At 63.5% G+C, this 25,927-nt stretch overlaps 1 protein-coding gene and 1 long non-coding RNA gene across 4 annotated transcripts; one reads left to right on the top strand and one right to left on the bottom strand.

Moving 5' to 3' along the window:
• Positions 1-373: 373 nt before the first annotated feature.
• Positions 374-16,209, bottom strand: METRNL (meteorin like, glial cell differentiation regulator). The gene is given in 5 exon segments (XM_055326598.1): positions 374-693; positions 1,407-1,466; positions 6,368-6,753; positions 15,944-16,026; positions 16,029-16,209. Coding segments are annotated over 5 exon segments (933 nt in total). The 5' UTR covers positions 16,116-16,209; the 3' UTR covers positions 374-376.
• A 1,387-nt stretch (positions 16,210-17,596) lies between these two features.
• On the top strand, positions 17,597-19,866 carry LOC129510444 (uncharacterized). Of its 3 annotated transcripts, none has more exons than XR_008664597.1 (3): positions 17,597-17,889; positions 18,023-18,578; positions 19,396-19,866. It is a non-coding gene; the product is annotated as an uncharacterized LOC129510444 (long non-coding RNA). The 3 variants fall into 3 exon arrangements; XR_008664598.1 differs by having other exon boundaries at positions 17,597-18,164; positions 18,347-18,578; XR_008664596.1 differs by having other exon boundaries at positions 17,597-18,578.
• Positions 19,867-25,927: the final 6,061 nt, after the last annotated feature.

Here is a 25,927-nt window from a genome sequence, read left to right as displayed (position 1 = left end):
AACGCGATGACCTCAGGGGCTTGCGGGAAACAGCACGAAACGGCTCACGAGGCATTTTAAGACGCCAGAGTCTGTTTCCTATGGACGTTTCTTTTAAAAAAAACAAAAAATAGGGGATCCCTGGGTGGCGCAGCGGTTTGGCGCCTGCCTTTGGCCCAGGGCGCGATCCTGGAGACCCGGGATCGAGTCCCACGTCGGGCTCCCGGGGCATGGAGCCTGCTTCTCCCTCTGCCTGTGTCTCTGCCTCTCTCTCTCTCTCTGTGACTATCATAAAAAACAAAAAACAAAAAACAAAAACAAAAAATATAACAACTTAGTTTGCATCTTACAACACTTCCCACCAGCCGGGAGTCCTTGGCCGGGGCCCGGCGGCCCCTCAGTCCGTGCCCATCTCGCAGGGGTTCAGGCCCCTCTGCTCGGCGTCCCGGTACATCCTCCGGAAGTCCTTGAAGCGCGGGGCGCAGCCGAGGCGGGCCTCCCCAAAGTGCATGTGGCCGGTGAAGAGGAACTCGCCGCGCCCGGGCCTCACGCCGCACTCCAGCAGCGTGGCCACCCGCCCCCGCCAGCCGCCGCCCTCCGGGCCCGGCCGGAACACCCTGCTCTTCTGCCGGTAGAGGCGGCTCACGCGCAGGTGGATGGCCGACTCCTGCTGCTCCGGCGCGTGCGTGACGTTCTGGATGGAGCCTCGGACGACTGCGGGGCAAGGAGACGGGGTCAGTGGGGTCGCCAGGGGCACGTGCGCCCGGGCTGGCCCTGACCCTGCACTCCAGCAACCGGTATGGGGAACAGCCCACGCGCATGAGGCCGCCTGGGGGCTGTCCCTGGCTCGGTCTGGGCTACAGCCCCGGGAGGGGGGCAACGAGGGAAGGGATCACGCCCTGCGCCGGTTCCGGTCAGGACAGGACAAGTAACCGCGGCAAATGCACGACACCTGAGCAGCTCCGCGTCCACTGGGGCTGGAGTGGAGGGGGCAGGAGCTGCTGAGCAGGCCCGGGGCACACGCAGGCCCACTGCCAGGACCCGGCCGGTGTCCAGAACGGCCCTCGGGGCCGGGGGTGCTCAGCGCCGGTCCAGCCCCAGCGTCGTGAGCCCCTGACCCCCCGGGCCCCACCCCCCCAGGTCAGGGCCCCCGCTGTACTGCTCACGGGGACCCGATGAGGACGGGCTCGGGTGCGGCGAGCATCAGTGACCAGAGGGCAGTGCTCCGCTCTGCCCCAGCAGGATGCCCACCCTCTCCCTGCTTCCATTCGCGTCCCCCCGACCCCGGTAGACAAACGTCACTCTGCTGCGGTTTCCTGTAACTATGACGACAGGGAGCAGAGCGCCCCCAAGGGTCCTCCGCAGGCTCCTCCCCACCCCCAGCCCCCCGCCCCCGGGAAGGTCTCCCAGGCCACCTGAGGACTCACCGAAGTCGCTGGTGCAGACGGCCAGCAGCACCTCCGCGTCACTGCAAGGGCGGCAGGGGGCTGCGGGGAGAGAGGAGGGGGACGGGGTGTGAGCAGACCCCATCCACGATCGCCGGTCCCACGGGGGCCGTGACCTGGGGAGCGGCACGGGCAGGGTGGCCCCAAGGAAGAGCAGCTCGCGGGTGCGGCGGGCGGGGGACCCTCGCGTAAACCACTCCCGCGCCGTCGCCAGCGGGAAAGCAGCCCCACGGGTCCCGACCCCAGCCCGGCCGATGCCGCCTTTGCTCCTGCTCCACGCGACACCCCAAGTGCAGAGCCCACCCAGGCCGCAGCTGCCGGGTGGGGGCGCGGGGCCGCCGAAGCCGCGGGCGCCCGGGGAGGGCAGACCTGCCCGCAGAGGCCGTGGGCTCCCGCAGACCCACCTGCAAACAGCGTCCCGGGCAAGGCCGCCGCCCGGTGAGGCCGGCTTCCTCCTCGCCCGCCCGTGACCTGCTGCCCCGGCCCGGCCCTCACCCGCCCTTCACCCCCACTTCCTCCAGAGGCTGCGGGGAGGTGGAGCCCAGGCCCCGGCCACTCTGCCCCCAGACCAGGCGCCTCTGACCCAGCCTGCGCTTGGGACGCCGCCGTATGTGGCCCTCGCCGCACCCTTCACGGCCTCTGACTCCGGCCGCAGCGGCCGCAGGGCCTGGCACCGGGGCAGGTGAGCCTGGAGCCTCGAGGGAGCTCTCGACGCCCGTGGCTTTGGCGCTCGCCAGGCCCAGCTGACCCTGTCCACACGCTACCGGTCGCCCGCATGAGCCCTGAACCAGGCGAGCCGTCCAGGGGCCCAGAGAGGCCTCCCGACGCCCCGGGTCCCGGGGGGTGGACGGGACTTTCCGAGCGCTCGTCGTCCTGCCCCCGGTGGGGTGGGTGCGACTCGGGAGGGCCCGGCTCGCTGGCCGCCCACCACGGCTGCTCCCACCGGGTGGTCGGGAACCGGGGGACACTGCAGCACAAGCACGACCCGTGGGACGCGTCCAGCCCGCCCACAGGCCCGGGCACCCGCCCACCCAGCCCCAAATCCCGAGGACTGCTGCCCACCTCGGCACTGTGGCTCTGTGCCCCCAGCCTCGGGCCTCTTCAAAAAGAGGGTGACCCACGGGGCGTCCCCTAGGCCACACGGTGGGGAGTGAGGAGGCCGCGCACGCAGCCCCGCAGGGGGCAGGGGTGCCCAGGTCTGCTCAGAGGCAGCAGGGCCAGGGGCACGCAGCAGACGTGAGACCTCCCAGCGTCACCGGTGCTCCTGGTGTCCCACGAGCCCTCGCCCGGGACGAGGAGCCACGGCAGGCCCTGGGCCCAGGCCGCGCAGCGCCCTAAGGGGTGTCGGCACACCACTGCACCCTCTCCGTGGACACAGGCCCCGGGACCTCGGCCGACTGCCAAGGGCAAAGGAGCCGGTCGCAGGCACCGCAGGGTGGCGGCTGGGGGTCTGCGGCCCCCAGACCCTCCGCCAGGAGCCTCCGCGACCCACCACGGCCGAGCTAAAAAGGTGCCGCCCTGGGGTCTCCCCTCGTCGTTGTGGGTTTTACGAAAGGCAGGTCGCCTCCTTGGAAAATCCAAGAGGAGCAATCTGGAAACGATTATCAATCGGAGCTGGGCTCGTAAAGGCCGTGGAATGTGCTGGTTTCGGACGCTTCGAATCTCGTTCCCTGGCGGGGGACGACGCGGAGGGGGCGGCCAGCTGGGACCCCGCTTCCTCCGGAGGAGGGGGCTGAGGCGTGGATGTCTCAGGGGGGTCCCCCCGAATGCGCATGGAATGAGCTTAAGAAAATAGGTCAGGGGGGATCCCTGGGTGGCGCAGCGGTTTGGCGCCTGCCTTTGGCCCAGGGCGCGATCCTGGAGACCCGGGATCGAATCCCACGTCGGGCTCCCGGTGCGTGGAGCCTGCTTCTCCCTCTGCCTGTGTCTCTGCCTCTCTCTCTCTCTCTCTGTGACTATCATAAAAAAATAAAAATTAAAAAAAAAAAGAAAATAGGTCAGGGCAGTGACCGGGGGCCGCTGCGGGGACCAGGGAGGCCGGCAGTGCCGGGGAAGGGGGCGCGCAGCACCCCTCGCGTCCGGCCCTGGCAGGGGAGAGGCTGGGCTGGCGGCGGGGCTGCCCGGGTCCGGGCGCCCGGTGGACACAGTTTTCAAGGGGAACGTGCATGGGGACGCCTGCCAGGGCGGTCGGTGACAGGTGGCGGGCGCGGCGCTGCTGGGGGGCGCGGGGAACACCCCCAGACCAGGCCGGGGCGAGCTGAGGCGCCCGCTGGTGTGGCCCCAGGACGGCCCCACGGCCCGGCTGCTGCCCCGGGGAGGACGCAGGGGGAGGCCACTCCCTTCCACCCCAAAACACCCCAAAACGCCCCTAGCTGTGCCAGATGACAAATAGTCACCCAGTAATTACGGAGCCAAGAACCCAGGGCAGGACACGAAGTGATCCGTAGGAAAAAAAAATTTCAGTTCTCCCTCCTTTTCTGTCTCCGGGACATAATGGGGCTTCTTTCACTGGTGAACGTGGCTGCTCACCCCCGCCCTCCAGAGCCACCCCCAAACCGAGCCGGAAGGGCCCCCACCTGCCCACCCCGTGGGCATCCCTGCCCCCTGCTCATCCAATGCAGCTGTAAGGGGGGGCTGTCCTCCACCTCATGGGCTCCAGGAACCTGCACAGACCCCAGACCCCAAACCGTGGATGTGGCTGCCCCAGGTGACCCAGGGAGCAGGAGGCCGGTCTGCGCCCCTACAACCAGGCAGGGCCCCCCAGCCATCCGCCCCCGGCCCCTGGACAGCGCAGGCTCCCGGTGGTGCGGGGACGGGGGGGCCTGGGGCACGGGTCCCACTGCCCACGGCGTGATGGCTACACCCCGAGCCCCGGCCCCCCGCCCCTGGCCTGCGCCCGGGGAGCCGCTGCCTCTCCCGTGCAAGTGCACGAAGGCGACGGCCCTCACGACAGACCCGGCGGCAGCGCCCGGGCTCACATGCGTCCCCCCCAGGGAGCGTCTCTGTCCTCAGCACAAACTAGACGCTGTGAGTCGGCGGGAGGCAGGCGGCCCCTCCGCCTGGGCCCGACGCCCCAGCCCCGGCCCGTCCCGGGCGCTCCCCCCGCGGGCACCGCGGCCGCCAGATGGCTGGTGCGGACATTCCACATTACGTGCCCATTCCTCGGGCATTAAGGGCTTAGGGGCCGCCCCCGATGAAAGCAGGCAGCTTGGGGCACCGCCGGCCGCAGGCCCTGCCCCCCTCGGGGGTAACGTCCCTCCCGTCCCCCCTTGGCCGGCTGCCCCTACTCAGAGACACCGAATGTGGTGACTCAGTTTCTCAGGTTTTGTTATTATTGTGACTTTATCTCTAGGAGCCCCCCCAGCTCTCCCACCCACCCCATAGATGGGGACCAACAGAAAGACTCTTCAGGTGAGAATTTCATTGAGATCCTGACAAATACAGCAGCTTTCATGCCACCGTCCTGAGCAGGAGTCCTGGCCAGGCCTCTGGCCTGGGGGGGTGGGGGGGCAGGTGGTACCTGGGGGGGTCAGGGTCCCACCTGGACAGTCAGGCATGTGGGGGGGGGTCAGGGTCCCACCTGGACCATCAGCTGTGGGGGGTCAGGGTCCCACATGGACAGTCAGGCACGTGGGGGGGTCAGGGTCCCACCTGGACCATCAGCTGTGGGGGGTGAGGGTCCCACCTGGACAGTCGGGCATGTGGGGGGGTCAGGGTCCCACCTGGACCATCAGCTGTGGGGGGTCAGGGTCCCACCTGGACAGTCAGGCAGGTGGGGGGGTCAGGGTCCCACCTGGACCATCAGCTGTGGGGGGTCAGGGTCCCACCTGGACAGTCAGGCACGTGGGGGGGTCAGGGTCCCACCTGGACCATCAGCTGTGGGGGGTGAGGGTCCCACCTGGACCGTCAGGTGTCAGGGGGTCACGGTCCAGCCTAGACAACCCCACAGCCAAGTTCTCTAACAGGCCAGTTTACTCAGAGACTACAAGTCGTGAAGACGGATCGGAGCCATGAGCAATAAAACGTGGACTCACACTCAGGCGGAGAGTCTGCATTTCAAATCCTAGCAGATCTGTTTTGCCCCAATCAGATCTCTAATTTACTGGAAGGTGGAGATGAGAGCGCGCTTGGGGGCCCCGGGGGTCTCTGCAGTGGCGCCCTCGCCCGCGAGGCTGGCTCAGCTTCGTGCTGGGGCCGCCCCGGGCTCTGTGGGGTGTCGGCAAGGCCCCGCCTGCCCGTCCCCCCTGGGTCACCCGGGCAGCGGCCTTCCTGGAGCCAAGCTCACGCCGCCCCACTGCTTCCAGCCAGCTTCGGAGTTGACACGGGTGGTGTCCCCGCACACCCCGGCCCGTGAGGTCGTCCGTGCCCGGGAGCGAGAGCAGGACGCCCGGCCTGGCGTCTGACGGCAAGGACTTCTGTCTGCGCGGGTCTGCGGCACGGGGGGCAGGACCGACGCCACGTGAGGGCTGAGGCCACCCCTCCTCCTCGTCCCTGCCTCTGGTGCTGCTCAGTGAGCAACACCACGCTCCGCTCAGGGCCCTGCAAAGCCTGCCTCCAAACAAAACCTGACGGACCATCTACAGCCGACCCACGGCCCCAGGCGCACACGGCCCCTCCAGCACGGGACCCCCGGGGGGCCCTGCAGGGGAGGAGGCTCCCCAAGGGCCGCTCACGGGGCCCGCAGGTGAGTCCCCGCCGGGCTCCTGGCCCACAGCCCCGCTCCCGGCAGCTTGCTGGCGTCTCCGCTCCACGTGGGGTCGCCCTGATGACACGCACCCACAAAACGCCTCCGGAACCCGGGACCCGCGGTCCCAGCACAGGAGCACCAGGAGCCGGGACGGCGGCCAGTCCAGGGCGTGCTCGTCCCCGCCGACCACTGGGCGCGTCCGATCCCCACGGTGCCCGCGGCCGCCCCCCACCCCGGGGCGCGCCACCCCACCCACCTGACAGGGTGTGCAGGTCCGACTCGGCGTGCCGGCTGGTCAGCTCGTACTGGAAGCCCGTGGTCCTCCTGCTGATGTCCTGCTGGGGCGCGGCCTCCACGAAGAGGCCACCCTGCTCGAAGCCGAAGCAGCGCACCTGGCCGGGCCCGCGGTCCCCGTCCCGCACCAGCAGCTTCAGTTCTCCAGTTTTTTCCAAATAAATATTGGCCCCCGAGGAGTCCTTGAGGGGCTTGATGCACAGAGTCAGGTGCCGAGAAGGCGGGAAGGTGTTGGGCCGCACGTTGACGATGAGAGCCCCCGTCGGGTACATCCACTCCACGGAGCCCGCGGAGCAGCGCAGGTACACCTGCTCCACCTCCTTCCTGTGGGCCTCGTGCGTCAGCCCGCTGCAGAGGGGACACGCGTCAGCCAGGGCCACCGCCCCACCTGGGGTCACCCCCCTCCCCCCGGTGGCCTAGGTGCCCACGCCACCCCTCACCCGCTTGCAGGCTGCAGCCCCCTCTGCCCTGCCTGTGGGGCCGCTCCTGGGAGGGGCAGCCGCCCAGCCCCGCACCCAGACCCCGCACCCAGCCCCCATGCCCGGTCCCCGTGCCCGGACCCTGCACCCAGCCCCTGCGCCCGGACCCCGCCGGCGGGCCCGTCCCAGGGGGTCGTGGGGAGATGGCCATGATGCGCCTCGGCAAGTGGGCCTCAGCCCCTCTCAACACCTGCCGGCCTGCAGCGCGGGGGGCGCCCGGGTGCCTGAGCGCCCTGCATCACAGAGCCAAGGGCCCCGGAAGGGGGATCTTCTAAAATGGGAACGAGGGCACCGATCCCGGTTCCAGGAGCGAGGGCAGATGCCCTTGGCCCAGACAGTAGCTTTTACACCAATTATAGGGCAGCCCGGGTGGCTCAGCGGTTTAGTGCCGCCTTCGGCCCAGGGTGTGACCCCGGGGTCCTGGAATCGAGTCCAGCGTTGGGCTCCCTGCATGGAGCCTGCTTCTCCCTCTGCCTGTCTCTGCCTCTCTCTGTGTGTCTCTCATGAATAAATAAATAAAATCTCAAAAAAATAAATAAACAAGCCAATTATGAACGAAAGCAATTTGGGGGGCGGCGCATTGCTGGCGAGTGTTGCCCTCAGCGCCTCACAGACTGGCCTGTTTGTGTTTTCCCTGAAATGATGACCCGATCGCTTTTTCATTCCTTTGCAAACCTTGAGGCACCAGGGAGGCTCAGCCGGTGAAGCATCCGCCTCCTGCTCTCTCCCACTCTCTCGCTCTCAAGCAAATAAAGTCTTAGAGAAAAAATAAATTCAGTTAATTTATTTATTTGAGAGAGACAGAGCACAGCAGGGGGAGGAGCAGAGAGAGAGGGAGAAGCAGACGCCCCGGGGAGCAGGGGGCCAGATGCGGGGCTCCGTCCCAGGCCCCTGCGATCATGACCTGAGCCAAAGGCAGACCCTCCACCGACTGAGCCCCCCAGGTGCTCTCAGATAAAGAAAAAATTTTAAAACCCCGAAGACCCTGCCATTGCCCATCGTTATTTTAAAAAATAAACTCGAATATCATCAAAATGCAAGAGCAGGGCCGAGGCCCCGCGCGGGAGAGACACACAGAGGACGCGGGGAGAAGCCACGGGAGGGACAAGCGGTGGACAGACAGCCCCGCTTCCCAAGGCGAGGCTTCGGAGGCCCAGGTCCATCTCCCTCCCAATAAAGGCCAAATAGGAAAAAGTGAGGCGTGCTACGCTCTGGGTGAAAAGGTCTGCAGTCAAGTCATTACGTGGTGTTTTCAAGACGCTGAAACCACCAAAAGCGTGAAAGATTCCCCAGCCCCCAGTCTGGACGTGAGTGTCCGCCCGGGCGAACGGCGGCGTCAGGCCCACCGGGCCGCCTGGCACCGCACCGGTGACTTCCACCCAGCGTTCTGTTACGTGAAATTCGGTTCTGATCAGATCTCGGACAGGTTCGCCCACATTCTTGGGATTTTTATGTGCGATAAACAATGCTATACTCCGCGCCCCGGCCTGAGCGAGTTACCAGAAACCCTTTCTACGGAGGAGAAAACACGTAACATGTGGTTTGCATTCACTGTTGGTGACTCATGCTCCGGGCTCTAAAAAACCTCACTTTTCATACGAGGGCCAGCTGCAGGCTGGGGCTGCACAGTCATCCTGCAGACCACATCAGAGGGAGGTGTCTAGGAGGTGACCCCCCTCCTAACCCCACTCCCCGCCCCCGCCCCCGCGAGGCCCTGGGTCACTAGCAGCCAGCCCAGCCTCAGACGCCCACCAGGGCCGCACACGCGGGACACGTACAAATTACAGTCAAATAAAACTCACATAAGCTCATCTGACACATATGCGTGGATGAGCATAATTACAGTGTTGTGTGAGAAAATTAGACTAAATGGTGAGTGGTTGGCACAGATGACTATAATCAGCTCTGCTCTTAGGCAGCCGAAACAGACTTTATCATAGTGTCCCTCCTCTCCTGTCTCCAGCCTCCGGGGGCAGCTGGACACTGGCCCCGTGCCCAGACACCAGCCCTCAATGCTGTCTCCCGTAAAAACCGTCCTGTCCGAGGCTCCACTTCCCTCTCTGGGGGAGGCGGGGGGAGGCCCCGGGGGCTCCAGGGGAAGGAAAGCTCATTCCGGAGGCTTTGGGTCCCTCTCACCAGTCACCCTAATCCAAGCAGTGGGGGGGGGGCTGGGGAGGTCGTGGGCAAGGGCAGAGGGAATGCTGGCGGGGACAGGTGGCCAAGCCATGGCTGCCCAGGGGGAAGCAGACCTGCGTCTGCGGGCTGGGCTGCTGCCCCCACCCGCACGTACCGCCCCGCACATCTTGCGGGGTACGCCTGGCTCCATTTATTCATAAGTCCTCGACTAAAAGAGGACCAGGAACAACATGGAGGTGGACGTACAAGAAATAAGGTGCCCGTTAGGTCGCCCTTTCCCCAGTGTCCTCGCTGGCCCCCGGAGGAAGGTGTACGCCCGTCCCAGCGGCCGCGGCCAGCCTGCGCTCCGCTCTGTCTCCCCTCGTGTTCCTCCCAAGTGCTGAGACCAAGAGACCAGCCAGGCACTCGACACAGAGTGTTGGCGAGAAGGCCAGCAGCCTGTGCTGTGCAAGACTGGGGTCAGCCTGGGCCCCACCCACGGGGTCTTTATCAAAGTCGAGGACTCAGTCTGTCTGGTTCTTACCAGAAAATCTGGTCAAATCTCTCGCCTCGGCGTTTCCAGCGCCACAGCAAACCCCAAAAAACTTCTGTTTATGCAAAACTGCTGGCGGTGCAAAAATGTGCACATCTGTGACATCACTGAGGGTGGCATTTATGATTTTCACACAGCATGCAAGCAAGGGACACGCTTATCGGACAAAAACAAAAGAACTGCTTTCTGATGTGATGAAGCTGAAGAGAAGAGAAAAATCTGCGCTTCTAGGCAGCCCCAGGGAGCTGAGAACACGGATTGCTCTCGGGTTATTTAAACGGGGTTCTGCGTTGTTCCAAAAAAAAAAAAAAAGAGGAGTCTGCAAGTGTCACTGCCCAGGTGGCCACACCGGGGGGGGGCCTTCACGGAAAGGACAGCAAATTCCAAATTGACACGGGACTCTCTGAAGGCTCACCTGCGGCAGCAGGAGGAAAGGATGAGCGCTCGTGCTCTAAAGTCAGGATTCCTGGGGAGTCTCCTGGGGGATCAAGAGAGACCCCGGAGGCTGCGGTAACTGGGTCCAGCGTTCATTTCCCCGCCAAGCAGGAGGGCTGGCCCGGGTGCGATGGAGCCACGAGCCCTGCCCACGGCGCTGGGAAAGTTCATGGTCCATCTTTACAACCGCAGCCTCGTAAAGGTCAGGGCGCTGTCCTGCCCCGGCACACGGGACACGGATGGCAAAACCTCCTGCTTCGCTGCTTGGAAACACCCAGAAACGCATTTCAGCCTGTCAAGTGTGAGTAGACGGTGTCATAAAGAGCAACTCCCTTCCTATCGGGGGAGCAGAACCCGCCCAGCGTATCAGGACGCGCACCACCCTGTGCTGTCTTTTTTTTTTTAATAAATTAATTTTTATTGGTGTTCAATTTACCAACATACAGAATAACACCCAGTGCTCATCCCGTCAAGTGTCCCCCTCAGTGCCCGTCACCCATTCACCCCCACCCCCCGCCCTCCTCCCCTTCCACCACCCCTAGTTGATTTCTGGGCATTGATTTTGTATCCTGCCACGCTACCAAATTGCTGTATGAGTTCTAGCAATCTTGGGGTGGAGGCTTTTGGGTTTTCTATGTAGAGTATCATGTCATCGGCGAAGAGGGAGAGGTTGAGCTCTTCTTTGCCAATTTGAATGCCTTTAATGTCTTTTTGTTGTCTGATTGCTGAGGCTCGGACTTCCAATACTATGTTGAATAGCAGTGGTGAGAGTGGACATCCCTGTCTTGTTCCTGATCTTAGGGGAAAGGCTCCCAGTGCTTCCCCATTGAGAATGATATTTGCTGTGGGCTTTTCGTAGATGGCTTTTAAGATGTCGAGGAAAGTTCCCTCTATCCCTACACTCTGAAGAGTTTTGATCAGGAATGGATGCTGTATTTTGTCAAATGCTTTCTCTGCATCTAATGAGAGGATCCTATGGTTCTTGGTTTTTCTCTTGCTGATATGATGAATCACACTGATTGTTTTACGAGTGTTGAACCAGCCTTGTGTCCCGGGATAAATCCTACTTGGTCACGGTGAATAATTTTCTTAATGTGTTGTTGGATCCTATTGGCTAGTATCTTGTTGAGAATTTTTGCATCCATGTTCATCAGGGATATTGGTCTGTAATTCTCCTTTTTGGTGGGGTCTTTGTCTGGTTTTGGAATTAAGGTGATGCTGGCCTCATAGAATGAATTTGGAAGTACTCCATCTCTTTCTATCTTTCCAACAGCTTTAGTAGAATAGGTATGATTTCTTCTTTAAACGTTTGATAGAATTCCCCTGGGAAGCCATCTGGCCCTGGACTCTTGTGTCTTGGGAGGTTTTTGATGACTTCTTCAATTTCCTCCCTGGTTATTGGCCTGTTCAGGTTTTCTATTTCTTCCTGCTCCAGTTTTGGTAGTTTGTGGCTTTCCAGGAATGCGTCCATTTCTTCTAGATTGCCTAATTTATTGGCGTGGAGCTGTTCATAATATGTTTTTAAAATCGTTTGTATTTCCTTGGTGTTGGTAATGATCTCTCCTTTCTCATTCATGATTTTATTAATTTGAGTCTTCTCTCTCTTCTTTTTAATAAGGTTGGCTAATGGTTTATTTATCTTATTAATTCTTTCAAAGAACCAACTCCTGGTTCTATTGATCTGTTCCACAGTTCTTCTGGTCTCAATTTCGTTGAGTTCTGCTCGAATTTTAATTAACTCTCTTCTTCTGCTGGGCGTCGGGTCGATTTGCTGCTTCTTCTCTAGCTCCTTTATGTGTAAGGTTAGCTTCTGTATTTGAGTTCTTTCCAGTTTTTGAATGGATGCTTGTATTGCGATGTATTTCCCCCTCAGGACTGCTTTTGCTGCATCCCAAAGATTTTGAACAGTTGTATCTTCATTCTCATTAGTTTCCATGAATCTTTTTAATTCTTCCTTAATTTCCTGGTTGACCCTTTCATCTTTTAGCAGGATGGTCCTTAACCTCCACGTGTTTGAGGTCCTTCCAAACTTCTTGTTGTGATTGAGTTCTAATTTCAAGGCGTTATGGTCTGAGAATATGCAGGGGACGATCCCAATCTTTTGGTATCGGTTCAGACCGGATTTGTGACCCAGTATGTGGTCTATTCTGGAGAAAGTTCCATGTGCACTTGAGAAGAATGTGTATTCAGTTGAGTTTGGATGTAAAGTTCTGTAGATATCTGTGAAATCCATCTGGTCCAGTGTATCATTTAAAGCTCTCGTTTCTTTGGAGATGTTGTGCTTAGAAGACCTATCGAGGGTAGAAAGAGCTAGATTGAAGTCACCAAGTATAAGTGTATTATTATCTAAGTATTTCTTCACTTTGGTTAATAATTCGTTTAAGTATTTGGCAGCTCCCACATTCGGGGCATATATATTGAGGATTGTTAAGTCCTCTTGCTGGATAGATCCTTTAAGTATGATATAGTGTCCCTCTTCGTCTCTCACTACAGTCTTCGGGGTAAATTTTAGTTTATCTGATATAAGGATGGCTACCCCTGCTTTCTTTTGAGAACCATTTGAATGGTAAATGGTTCTCCAACCTTTTATTTTCAGGTTGTAGGTGTCCTTCTGTCTAAAATGAGTCTCTTGTAGACAGCAAATAGATGGGTCCTGCTTTTTTATCCAGTCTGAAACCCTGTGCCTTTTGATGGGGTCATTAAGCCGTTCACGTTCAGAGTTACTATTGACAGATATGAGTTTAGTGTCATCATGATATCTATTTAGTCCTTGTTTTTGTGGATTGTTCCACTGAACTTCTTCTTAAAGGGGAATTTTAAGAGTCCCCCTTAAAATGTCTTGCAGAGCTGGTTTGGAGGTCACATATTCTTTCAGTTCCTGCCTGTCTTGGAAGCTCTTTATCTCTCCTTCCATTTTGAATGAGAGCCTTGCTGGATAAAGTATTCTTGGTTGCATGTTCTTCTCATTTAGGACCCTGAATCTATCCTGCCAGCCCTTTCTGGCCTGCCAGGTCTCTGTGGAGAGGTCTGCTGTTACCCTAATATTCCTCCCCATGAAAGTCAGGGACTTCTTGTCTCTTGCTGCTTTAAGGATCTTCTCTTTATCTTTGGAATTTGCAAGCTTCACTATTAGATGTCGAGGTGTTGAACGGTTTTTATTGATTTTAGGGGGGGATCTCTCTATTTCCTGGATCTGAATGCCTGTTTCCCTTCCCAGATTGGGAAAGTTTTCAGCTAGGATTTGTTCAAATACATATTCTGGCCCTCTGTCCCTTTCGGCGCCCTCGGGAACCCCAATTAAACGTAGGTTTTTCTTCCTTAGGCTGTCATTTATTTCCCTTAATCTGTCTTCATGGTCCTTTAATTGTCTGTCTCTTTTTTCCCTCAGTTTCCCTCTTTGCCATTAACTTGTCTTCTATGTCACTCACTCGTTCTTCCACCTCGTTAACCCTGGTCGTTAGGACTTCTAGTTTGGATTGCATCTCATTCAATTGATTTTTAATTTCTGCCTGATTGGATCTAAATTCTGCAGTCATGAAGTCTCGAGAGTCCTTAATGCTTTTTTCTAGAGCCACCAGTAGCTGTAGAATAGTGCTTCTGAATTGGCTTTCTGACATTGAATTGTAATCCAGATTTTGTAACTCTGTGGGAGAGAGGGCTGTTTCTGATTCTTTCTTTTGAGGTGAGGTTTTCCTTCTAGTCATTTTGCTCAGTGCAGAGTGGCCAAAAACAAGTTGTATTGGAACACGGGGGAGTATCACTGGTCCGTCCAGCTGGTCTTCTGGGGGAGGGGCCTGCTGTGCTGATTCTCAGGTGTTAGCACTTGGGGGAGCTGCTCTGCCCCTGCCTGCTGCAGGGCTCAGCGGGGGTTGTTTACCCCGCGAGGCCCCAGGAGGAACAGCCGCAGTTGCTATGGCAACTCTGGAAGCCTGGATTCAGCCTCCGCAGGAACTACGGGGCTTTCCGTCCGCAGGGCCTGGAGGCTCCGGGGCGGGGCCGCTGATCTGCTCAGCTCCGGGCAGGAGCGTCCTCGCTGTCCTGGGCCCTCCCGGCCTCTGCCTGTCCCGGGGGAGGCCGGATCCTGGGCTGTGTCCCGGCGCCCTGTGCTCCGGGGCCTGCGCTGGTGGATTCGCGCTCCCGCCCCGCAGCCCCCTCCGCGGAGCCGCTCCCGAGTCCCTCCGAGCTGCTCCGGCCCCGCCGTGCGCGCTGCAGCCCTTAGGGAGCTCGGCGCACTCTCCCGGGGCGCAGGTGTCTGTTAGTGTCCCCGGGAGCCCGAGGACATCCCCGCCCTCCTGGGTCCTGCCCCAGCTCCCTGCGAGCCCCTTTCCGCCCGCCCGGGAAGGTTGGTGCAGCTCCTGCTCCTCCGGGACGGGGCTCTCCTGTCCTGGGGACACTCGCCCCGGCCTCAGCCCGGCTCCTCGCGGGGCCCCTCCCCCTCGGAGGCCTTTTGTTTCTTTATTTCTTTTTCCCCGTCTTCCTACCTTGATAGAAGCGCGAACTCTTCTCACTGTAGCATTCCAGCTGGTCTCTCTTTACATCTCAGGCCGAATTCGTAGATTTTCAGGATGATTTGAAGGTTATCTAGGTGATTTGTTGGGGACAGGTGATGTGGGGACCCTGCTCTTCCGCCGTCTTGCCCCTCCCCTCCTGTGCTGTCTTCAGAACAGCCCATAAAGAGTCAGAAGTGTTCTGGGGATCAGCCGGCACATCTGCGCACCCAGGCTCCCGCAGCAAGGACCTGTCGGCGGAGCTGTGAGGCGCATCGACAGCCGCGGCGGCGGCGGCAGCGAGTACGATGCAAGGGGGGCCCGATCTTCCCTACGGATCCCACGGTGGCCGCAGGGGCCGCGGGGGGGACAGCCAGAGCCAGTCCGGGATCAGGGGTGTGTTGGCAACGGTGCAGAGAGAAGGGAGGCAGGCAGGCAAGCAGCCCCGCTTCTCCCGGTACAAAAGTGGATGCAGACACCCGCTTGCTCCAGGAGCTGGTGCCCGCTCGGGCCCCGGGAGACGCATCCCGTCCGGGCGTATAGGCCTCCGAGGGCCTGGAAGGGTGTCAGCTCCTGCTCTGGAAACTCGGGCTCCCTGTGTGGGGCCGGGCTTGTTTCCGACCCGCTGAAGCAGGAGGCCCTAGACCTCAGTTTGGGGGTGCACGGATTCATCCAGCAGAAGCTGCAAAGCAGGGAGTTTAATTACCAGCGCGGGGGGAAAGGGCAGCCCTGAAAGAGTGTGTCAGACTCGGAGGCTCCCAGCCAGCGCTGTGCTGGCGCCAGGCTTCTCCGGGCCAGCCCCCCCCCCAGAGCTCCGGCTCATGGCCCCAAGCTCCCTCCTCCGCCGGGCTCCGCTGCCTGCAGGGAGGAGGAAGGCCACGGCGGCGCCCGGGGCGCAGCACCCGCCAGGAGGGGTGGAGGGTGCGGAGCGGTGAGCAGGGGGGCCGCGGGGCCGCCCCCACCTTCTCGGAAAGGCTGTCCTGGCTCCAAAGCGCCCCGTGATGGCCCAGCACGAGCAGGTGGGGGCCGGGCGGGCAGATGGGCAGCTCCCGATGCAAACTCCCGCGCGGGGCAGGGGGGAGGGGAGGGGGCGGCTCCACCCGGGCTGAGCCTGCGCACCCCGCGCCGCCCCCTGGTGACCTGCACCCCTTCTGCTCGTGCCGCCTGAGCGGGTGCCCGCTGCGCGCGGGAGGGGGCGTGGGGGGTCGCGGGCGGCGCGCGCTGCCAAGGGCGCCCTGACCTTCAGGCGGCCCGTGCGCAGCGGCCCCGCGCAGGTGTCCCCGGCCCCGCGCAGATGTCCCCGGCCGCACGGCGCGGTGGGCGCACCTCCCCCGGGGCTCCTCCGAGGGGCGCCCTGACGCCGCGGGCCCTTTTGTTCTAGGCCCGGGGGCGGGGAGGTCGGGGGGGGCGGGGGCGGCCGGAGACCCGGGACCGGGACGGGGCGGGGGCGGGGGCGGGCGCGGACTCACCTCCCCTTCCAGCTGCACAGGTCGCTCGAGTACTGCGCGCCCGCGCCCAGCAGCACCGCCAGCAGCGCGGCCAGCAGCAGCGGGGGGCGGCGGGGGGGCCGGGGTCCGGGGCGGGGGGCCGCGCCCGCAGCTGCCCCGCGAGCCCCCGGGCCGCCCGCACCGCGCCCGGCATGTCCGGCTCCGGCCTGGCCGCCGACCCCGCGTCCGCGCGCCGAGCAGACCCTGCGGCGGGGCTCCCAGCCCGAGTCACGTCGTGCGTCCCCCGCGCGGCCGCCGCCCGCCCCGCCCCGCCCCGCCCATCCCGGCCGCGCAGCTGCAGCCGCCGGACCCGCGCCCGGAGCCCCGCCCCCAGCGCGGCTCCTAGCTCCGCGCCCTGCGTGCCCTAAGGGGGCGGGGCCGGGGCCGGGTCCCGGCTCAGCTGGGGGGAGGGGCCGCCTCTAGCCACGCCCAGGCCAAGCCCGGCCACGCCCCCCGCCGGAACCCCGCCCCCAGCGCGCGCTCCGAGCTCCGCCCCCTGCGTGCCCTAAGGGGGCGGGGCCGGGGCGGGAGGGGGAGAGGGCGGGAGGGGGAGGGGGAGGGGGAGAGGCCCGACACCCCAGGCCCGCGGCCGCAGCGAGGCCGTGACCCCAGCACGCAGACGGACCGCGAACGGCCACGGGGCCGCCGAGGGACCAGCCGGGCTCCATCAGGGGTGCCCTGGGCATCGGGCCTCGCGGCGTCTGAGTGCGCCCTGCAGAGGCTCCGGCTCCTGCGCGTCTGCGGGCCGCGTGGGAGGGGAGGCCCAGCGGCAGGTGCGGGCGCGGCTGCCTCCCTGGTGAGCGCACGGGGGGGGGGGCTCTGAGCACCCGCCCCTCGCTCCTGAGCCTCCCGAGCTCGCTGCCCCAGGTCGTGAGGGTTGCTGCCCCAGGTCGTGAGCATCCCAAGGGTCGCTGGGCCCAGATCCCAAGCATCACTGGGACCCCAGGTCCTGAGCCTCCCGAGCATCACTGGCCCCAGGTCGTGAGCATCGCTGCCGACCTCTGCTTGCTCGTCCCTGCAGTTTGGTCTCCTACCTGCTTCACTAACTTCTTGCTTGATTCTTCCTGGGGACCCTCTCGCGCACTGTAGGATTTTAGCAGCATCCTGACCCTAGGCTCTAGATGTCACTACCCCCACCCCCGCCACCTCACGGGTTTGGCAACCCATACCATCTCCAGATATTGCCAAATGCCCCCTGCGTGCAAAACCTCCCACGGAGACCCTTGTCCTAGAAGGACCCCGCATGGTAAGTTGGTGAGCATAGTGTGCTGAGTGTGCCTTCCTTCACCAGCGAGTCCCTGGGGCCACCATGGGCCTAACATCCAGCAGGGGAGACAGGAGGAGCACAGGCAGCCCCAGCCCCTGGGGGAAGGTGTCCTCCTGGGGCTTGGGGCCGACACCGAGGCCGGGGCTGGGTCTGGCTGGAGGGTGGATGGCAGTCTCCCAGGTGTGCCATCCCGCCTGCTCCTCATCCTGGAAGGGCCAAGGGGCTCTACCGGCAGAAGGAGGGGCCGTGGCGCTCTGCGTAGCCACCTCTGTGCTCACAAAAGCAGGCTTTCCTGCTGCCTCAAGCTCTCTGGTGTGGAGCTGAGCTCCGGAGCCCCGAACAGCATCAGGTGGTGGAGAACACTGACCTGCCGTCGCGTTTCTTCTCCAGCCGGGACACGTTTCAGGAGGAATGTCAAGTGACTGTGGGGAGGGGAGTGACCTCTTCCACCTGTTGCTTTGCACATTGCACTCTTTGGTCAGAGGGTTAGAAATGTCACTGGTTGCAGGGATGCAATTGTCACCTCTGGCGAGGTTTCATCTGCAGGCGCCCACACAGCTGGAACTGAGAGCGGCCTGGTGAACCCGCAGGGCGGTGGGGGGGGGCGACCCCTTGAACGTGCTGACAGCTGAGGGATCCATTTGGAGAAGCCCTGGACTGGGTAGGTCCTGCCCCCCTGGGGTCCAGCCCAGTCGTGGAAGGGATGTCGCCCTGTGCCCAGGGACAGCTTGGAGGCTGAGGACTCCTGCACCCCTCCCCATAGCCCCTTTGCAGTGCCTGCCCCTTCTCTGCAGGTCCCCGGGTGCAGAAGTGCTATGAGAAGTGGGCGAAGTGAAACCACCACCCAGGCCCCGGGGAGAGGAACCTGCAACCACCTCCTACCCACAGCCATGTCCACGCGGCTCTGCAGCAGCTCACACCCGAGTGCTGCCTGTGGTAAAGAGGCTGCCCCTCAAGGTCGTCGGGATCCGGGGAAGGGCAGGGGCCGCTTTAGGACCCCGTCATGTCACAAATGCCAAGACCGAGTGCTACCGGCCAGAGTGATGATTCACAAGGTTTCAGAAGCCCCTGGTGACCACGGGGCCAACAGGCAGAGGCCATCTCTGGTTCCGTCCTAGGTTCAGGCCCCCACGACCTGGAGGACTGCCAAGCCACCTGTGCCCAGGTCCTCTTCCCTAAAACTGGGCCACTGCAGCGGTGCATGCAGGACGCGCAGCTGTCAAGAGCCACAGAACTCACACAGGACTGGACAGTCACAGCCTCCCGTTGGAAGACGGCAGCATGAGCTCACCAATTGAGCGGCCGCGCAGCCAACGCGGTCTACTTGGTTTTTCTCGTGAGCCTAAAACAGTGAGTCCAGTCATTAAAAACAAGGGCTGAGGGATCCCTGGGTGTGGCACAGCGGTTTGGCGCCTGCCTTTGGCCCAGGGCGAGATCCTGGAGACCCGGGATCGAATCCCACGTCGGGCTCCTGGTGCATGGAGCCTGCTTCTCCCTCTGCCTGTGTCTCTGCCTCTCTCTCTCTCTCTCTGTGACTATCATAAATAAATAAAAATTTAAAAAAAAAAACAAGGGCTGAGGGACCCATGCTCACCTGGCGGTGCTCTTGGACGAGTCCAGCAGGATCCTGGGCAGGGCCTGGCCTTGCTGCTGTCAGACCTGAGGCGCTGTGACAGGCCCTCCCTCCTGGGGACACAGGTACCTCCAGATTCCTGAGGGTCTCTGGAGCAGGAATTTCCAGATTTCCCTCCTCCTGATGAGCCACCAGCCAGCGGTGGGGTGAGGCCACAGCAGCAGAACTGGTTCCTGGGCCTTCGCCCAGCTCCTGGGGAGGTCTGTGCTTCAGCGAAGCTCAGGGCCTGCTGGGCACCTGTGTGCCTGGCACAGTGGGGCTGCTGACCCTCCTGACCCGGCAGTGAAACGTCCCCATAAATGGGTCCTCGGTGCCTGTGGTGTCAGGCTCTGAGGGGGCTTGTTAGGTTTGGGCCTGGGGTGGGCATGGCTGTCTGAGGCTGCCCAGTGACCAGCTGCCGCACGCCACCTGCTAGGGCCTGGTCAGGGGCAAAGCAACCCCCATGGGATCGATTTTGAACCAGAGGGGTCCTTGCCAGCAGGCGTGTGGGGTCTTCCTGGCAGTAAAGGCATCTTGGAATGTGCCCGTCCACAGATGGCTGGGGTCACGTCCCAGTGAGCATTTCTCCAGTTAAAGCCAACAGGAGGCCACAGCGGGAAGGAGCTGGGCATCCGGCATCCGGAGCAACACTCGGGGACTTCCCGCACGCACTGTCCTCCAACAGCAGAGGAGACGCGGAAGGTGCAAGACCTGGACCTGCCGGAGTCACAAAGGCGAGGAGGGACTTTGCGGAGGGACGCTGCCCCCCCCTCCAGGTGACAGCAGCCAAGGGGCTGGGTGCCTTCCACGGGCTCCGTCACGGACTCAGCGGTGCCAGCAGCCCCAGCACAACTCAGCAGGTGGACACTGTGGGGAAGGGCAGGATGCTCGCCCAGGGGGCCACCCGCCCCACCCCATGGTCCACGCCGGAGGGTGTGGGGAGGGACAAGGCTGTGGCCCAAGGTCAGGTCAGCATCAAGCTTCACCGGTCACGTGTCTTCATCAAAAAACGTCTACCAGGTGCCACCTGGGCTCGTTCGTACGATGTGTTCCGGGGCTGCGGCCCCTGCGCAGGGCGGGCCTCGGGAGGCAGGCCCAGGAGCAGGGCGGTGGCCGTCGGGGCGCCCGCATGTCCTGGGACGGGCGCAGGACACAGCCCTGCCCGCTCGGGGTCACGTGGGCCGCGGGGCAAGGTCTGTTTCGGTTGAGTCTGGGTGACTAGGAAAGTGGCTGGTGCCTCGATTCTCAGGGCGACCTCAGCTTCAAGCCTCATCCCTGGTGGGCGCCCGAAGCCTGGCCCTGCAGGCCCGACTCAGGCCGTGTGGGGCCCGTCTCCCCAGCGTGCTCCCCACGGCCGAGCCCGTGTAGGTACTTTTATTCCCCGCCCAGGCCTGAGGTTATGGGGCACGCATTGGCGGTCGCTCCTGTCATCTGAACCTGCTCACCCAAGAGTCAGCCGCCCCCGGAACCGGACACTCCCGGAAAATGTCAGGACCCGGCCCATCCCCCTCCGCGCCTTGCCCCCCGTCCCCCGGTGAGAAGTGCAGGCGCCCCTGCCCGGGGAGGCGCCCACGTGGGCCCGTGCCTTCCCGCTTGGCGCCCTGGCCTCCGAGTCCCTGCTGTCACACTGCTTCCCCTCCGAGGTCATTTTTGCTGACCTTCTCATAGGGACGTAATTACCGTAATTGTGGTCAAACGCTTGTGACTTATGTTTAGCAACTGCGGCAGCCACATGTAATTAGACGTGAACCGAGCGAGCCAGCTCCACCCGGTAACCGGCACCTGAACGCCTCCCTACCCTAACTTCCCGGGGGGAGGGGGCGTGGGCGGCCGCTGGGAACCGAGGGGCTCCCCACCCTGGCCCCCGGGGCCACGCTCTGGGCGCGGGCCTCGAGTCCAGGCTGACCCGGGCTGTGTGGCGGCGGGGGTGCGCGCCCTGGGCCGGCCCCATGTGATCGTCCCTGCACCCCCACCGCTGGGGGTGACAGCAGCCACTCTGGGCCGTCAGACCTTGGCAGCACCTCAGTCTGCTGGCCCTGAGCGGACCATGGGCCCCTGTGGGTGTCCCACAGCCGTCGCGCGAGTGGGAAGGCCCCGCAGGCACATTCCCTCAGGGCGGCACCCCACGGGGCAGGAGGGCCCCCTGACCGCCACAGGGTGGCTCAGGAGGGACCATGTGTGAGACACGATGTCACGAGGACCTGACATCCCCGGGGACGCTCCCACCTAGGTGGCCGGCGGATGTGTGCCTCGGCTAGACCCGGGAGTGACGGGGCAGAGCCAGGCCGGGCCGGGCGGCCCCCAGGTGGCCCTGGAGCCGGGGGCCAGGAGGAGGGGAGGGGGCCAGCCAGCAGGGACCTGGGCACAGTCACCGGCCTCTGCTCCCGGCTCTCCCCGACGGAGGGGGTGGGAGGGTGGGAGGGACCCCGGGCACCTGCTGTGTGCCAGGCCCGCCACGCCCTCCCAGCCCTGCGTGGGCAGCCCCACCCTCCTCGGAGCCAGATCCCGGGGGAGGAGGAGGGGCAGCCCTGGGCTCCGGGCTGGGCTCCGACCGCGGGGCACGCCGGTCAGCACGCACACAGCTGGCTCAGCCGAGGCCTCGCGCCCCCAGCGCGGGCAGGGCTGCGGTTGGCGGTCTGCGCACTTGCAGGCTCCACGGTGTCACCAGCCAGAGTGCAGGGCCCTGCCGCCCGGGGCCGGGGGGGGCGCCTCACCCCAGACCCAGCTTAGAGGCAGAAAGGCCCCATTCAGCCTCCACATCCTCACCCTGCACCTGCTTGTAGGACATGGTCCCGCGTGCTCCGAGTGGATACTCCCAGATGCTCCCTAGGGCCCTGGCCAGGACGTGCTCCCTGGGCCCCCAGCAGGTGCTCCCCATGCCCCAGTACATGCTCCCCGTGCCCCAGTGCATTCTCCCCCTGGCCCCAGCAGGTGCTCCCCGTGTCCCCAGGACGTGCTCCACATCCCCCCAAGTACGTCCTCCCTGTGCCCCCAACAGATGCTCCTCATGCCCCCAGCAGGTGCTCCCCATGCCCCAGACACATGCTCCCCGTGCCCCCAGCAGGTGCTCCTCGTGGGCTGCTCCCAGCTCAGGCACCTGCTTGGACCAGCCTCTGGGTTCAGGGCAGGGAGGTGTCCGACGCACACGCTGTCCCGTGTCCTGGCGTGCGTGTGGAAAGTCTTGGCTGCGTGCCTCCCGCCATGCACCCGGCTCTGCAGACCCCCCGACTCAGCAGCTGGTGATGTGGCGCGCCTTCCCGCGTCCCGCGTGCCCACATCTGTACATTGTCTTTTGTTAAATAACTTTTCGAAAGATTATTTGTTTTGGAGAGAGAGCACACACAAGTGGGGAGGGTGGGCAGAGGGAGAGAATCAGACCCCACGCGGGGCTCAGTGCCTCGACCCTGAGACCATGACCTGAGCCGAAATCAAGATTTGGCCACGTAACCAAGGGAGCCACCCAGCGCCCACATGCGGACCTTTCCCACCCCACCGTGAGAAGTTGCCGAGGTCATGAGCCTTTGGCCCTACACACCCGAGGGGCCACCAGCCGCCAGGACCGCACTCACCATGAGACACCGGCCTGGGAACTCACAGGGACACGGCGTCCCTCAGCTCGCTGGCCGGAGTCTGTTTCCTCCGCTGCCCCCAAACCACGCAGCATGGGGAACACGGCCCACGGGGGCCGCCCTGGTGGTGCCCAGCCCCCCCCAGGCAGGTGGGCCTGGAGGGCGCTCAGCTGGCCGCCCACTTGCATTTCCAGCAGCGTCCCCGCCGCGCGGCCGTGGGAGGATGCTGTCCGGCCCGTCTGCGCCCACACACCGCGGCCTGCGAGCGCATGAGGCGTGAAAGCCCTTCCCTGCCCCGACAGGAGAGAAGGGTCCTGCTGTGGCCCCGGGGACTGTGCGGCCAGGCCCGCCCACGCTGTCCCCTCACAGGCCCCTCAGCCCCGGGGAGCTGCGCACGCCAGGGACGGCTGGGGGGGGAGATGGGCGGACGGGGCACAGTGTGGGCGCTGCCCCGGAACTGCCCGGCTGGGAGCCCAGGGACAGGTCCTCCCGGGTCAGTGCTGAGCCACGCCCCGGTGACTCAGCCCAGGTGTGCGGGCGGGGACACCTGCAGGAAACCCGTTCGGGGCCAGGCAGGTGTGGCCTGCCTCCCACACAGGCTCTGGGGGCAGGCCACAGTGGGCCGGGCGGCTCCGGGCTGCCGCCTGCTGGCGGGCTGAGAGCAGGCCCAGGCCACCGTCCCTCGCGGTGGGGGCTCCATACGGACGGGCGGTGCCACCCAGAAGCAGGCAAAGCCGGCCCTGGACGGCAGGTGTCCTCCTGTCGCCTCATCCGGACGTGACGGCCGTCCTCACCTTCCCTGGGCCTGAGGTTCACGGGCTGGACAGGGAAGGACGCCCAGAGCCCCACACGGGATGGATGTGGAGTGGGGGCCCTGGGGGGCTGGGGAGGTGCAGCGGGTGATCACGTGGGCTCGGGAAACCACAGAGACGGTGGTGAGGGTCCCCCGGGGCGGGGCGGGTGCTGGGGCCTGTGCCAGCGAACGTGGGGGAGGGTCAGGGCATAGGGGTAGCTTCCAGACCTTCGCACCCAAGGTCGCAAACGCCATCGGCAAGGTCAACCAGGTGGCTTGGTTCCTTCAGACTCATTCTTCTGGGCTGAGACGTCATCGTGTGATTTGTGCACGATGACCCAGGAGACTTTATTCAAGAGCCCCTAGCGGTGGGCTCTGGGAGCAGGGCCAGCTTGAGGAGGGTGACACTGGGGAGGAGTCCTGACCCTCACACAGCTCCCACCCCGCAGAGCGTCCCATCCCTGCACCGCCTGGGGGCCACATGGCCCCTCAGCGGCAGCCGGCCTGCAGCACGACGTTCGGGACCCTGCCTACTGGCCGTCTGCTTCCAGACCTGTGACCAGAAGCCTCGGGCCTGAAGGTGGGTGCAGAGTGTGACCCCTGAGGAAGTGGGCTCTGTTCCTAAAGAGCTACTCGAGTTTTCTACTTTATACGCAGAAATGTGTGGGGATGGATGTGGAGGCTGTGGGAGAAGAGCGGCAGGAAGATAACGCTGGAGCAGGCAGACCCAAGACAGCCGACGTGGGCTCACCAAGCAGCCATCCGTGTTCACGTCACAACCTGGGGTGAGGGTCAGCATCAGGGTCGGGGTCGGGGTCAGGGTTAGGGTCAGCGTTGGGGTAGGGTCAGCATCAGGGTCAGTGTCAGGGTCGGGGTTGGGGTCAGCGTCGGGGTCAGGGTCTGAGAAGGTCAGGGTCAGTGTCAGCATCAGCATCGGTGTTGGGGTCGGGATCAGGGTCAGGGTTAGGGTCAGGGTCAGGGTCAGCGTCGGCATCAGCATCGGCGTTGGGCAGTCGGGGTCAGGGTCTGAGAGGGTCAGGGTCAGCGTCGGCATCAGCATCGGCATTGGGTCGGGGTCAGGGTCAGGGTCGGGGTCAGGGTTAGGTCAGCATCAGGGTCAGGTCAGGGTCAGGAGCAGGTCGGGGTTAGGGTCAGGGTCAGGGCCAGGATTAGGGTCAGCTTCAGGGTCAGGGTTGGGGTCAGGGTTAAGGTCAGGATCGGTGTCAGGGTCGGAGTCAGGGTCAGGGTCAGCTCTGAGAGCCTGGGTGGCTGAAACATGGACCAGAAGGTGGCCCACAGTGAGTGGGTTAGAAATGTCCAATGGAGAGAAAGGGATTCAAAGGGTTGGGGATGTGGAAGTGACTCTGCCATTTAAGGCCGTTCATCTACATGGAGAGGATCCAACAGAGGCCCCTCCCACCGAGACAGTGGGGACCCCGGCACCCCCGAAGAGGCCCGCGGCCCCTCCCTAGAAGGGACCATGCAACTCAACTGGAAAACCGAAACTCAGTGGAGTGCTGAGGTCCCAGGGTGGCAGGGGCCAAGTGGGGGCACCCACCTGCCGAAAGGAGGGGAGCACGGTCGCACGGGTGGACGTGGGGCGGAGCCACGTCAGAATCCTCTGACTCACAGGCCTGGGGGGCCCCCGCGGTGGGTCGCTTGGCGGCGCCTTGCTGCTCGGGAACCCCAGGAAGCGCGGGGACTCTCACTTGACCTGCACCCGCAGGGATGTTCGAGGCCAAGGGAGGAAAAGTCTGGCCCGAATCATAGAAACGGGCTCACGACCCCTCCACCAGCTCCCAGACCCAAGCACATCATGGACCCAGAACGCCTTGAAGCAGGGGGGTGGGGGGGTGGGCAGCGTCCCCCAGGAAGGCCGCGGCAACCGCCGAGAACACACCGGTCCATCTCCGTCCCCGGCTTCCCCAGAGGCTCCTGTGGGCTTTCCCGGGGTACCTGTGCCCCCGGGAGAAGGTGCGATCGCAGCCTCCGGGGAGCACCCGTTACTGGTTTTGCACAGACGCCGAGTCCGAGGGACCCAAACCTTGGTGGTGGCCCGTGCCTTCGTCTCCACAGGTCCCGCGTGGCCCGGACCCATCCTGTCTCCCTCCCGAGTTCCAGAACGCTTGGTGGGGGTGGACACAGGCTCAGCTGGCGGACCCCACGGCGCCAGGGCTGCGGGGGCGGGGGGCTCCCTGGGCAGCGAGGCCCAGCACGGAGGCCCGAACCGCCCGCCTGGGAAAGCGGCAGGCGCGAGGCGGTGGGATCAGCTCCCCTGGATGGCGCCCGGTGGGGCTCCCGCCACCTCCTGTCGGGCTCGCCTGCTTGGCTGGGGCGGCCGGGCCGTGGAGAGTGGCCGCGGGCCACGTTGTGGTCACCAGGGGCTCCAGCGGCCCCGCGGCGACGTCCCTGCTGGAGCGGCCCCTGGAGCGCAGCCTCTGGCCCGGAGGAGGCCTGCCTCTGCGCCCACCTGCTGGGCCCCACGGCCAGGCTGTGCGACCTCGGGGCGACGCCGACGCTCTCCTCGGGGACCTTGACCGCCAGCCCTCCCACAGGATCGCACGCTGGTCCGTCACACGGACGACGGTGCTCGCGGCTCCTCGAGACCTGCTGGCAAGACATCTGCGGTCAGAGGCAGGAGTGAATCCAACAGTAGCTCAGAGGCTTCCGTCCTCGGCAACATTTCTGGGCCCCGTGGCGTGGGGAGTGCGGAGCCAGGTGTTCG

The sequence above is a fragment of the Nyctereutes procyonoides genome, unplaced genomic scaffold (genome assembly GCF_905146905.1).
Source record: "Nyctereutes procyonoides isolate TBG_1078 unplaced genomic scaffold, NYPRO_anot_genome, whole genome shotgun sequence".
Classification (NCBI taxonomy): domain Eukaryota; kingdom Metazoa; phylum Chordata; class Mammalia; order Carnivora; family Canidae; genus Nyctereutes; species Nyctereutes procyonoides.
The sequence above is the reverse complement of the archived record's forward strand: the minus strand, read 5'-3'. Positions and strand labels throughout refer to the sequence as shown.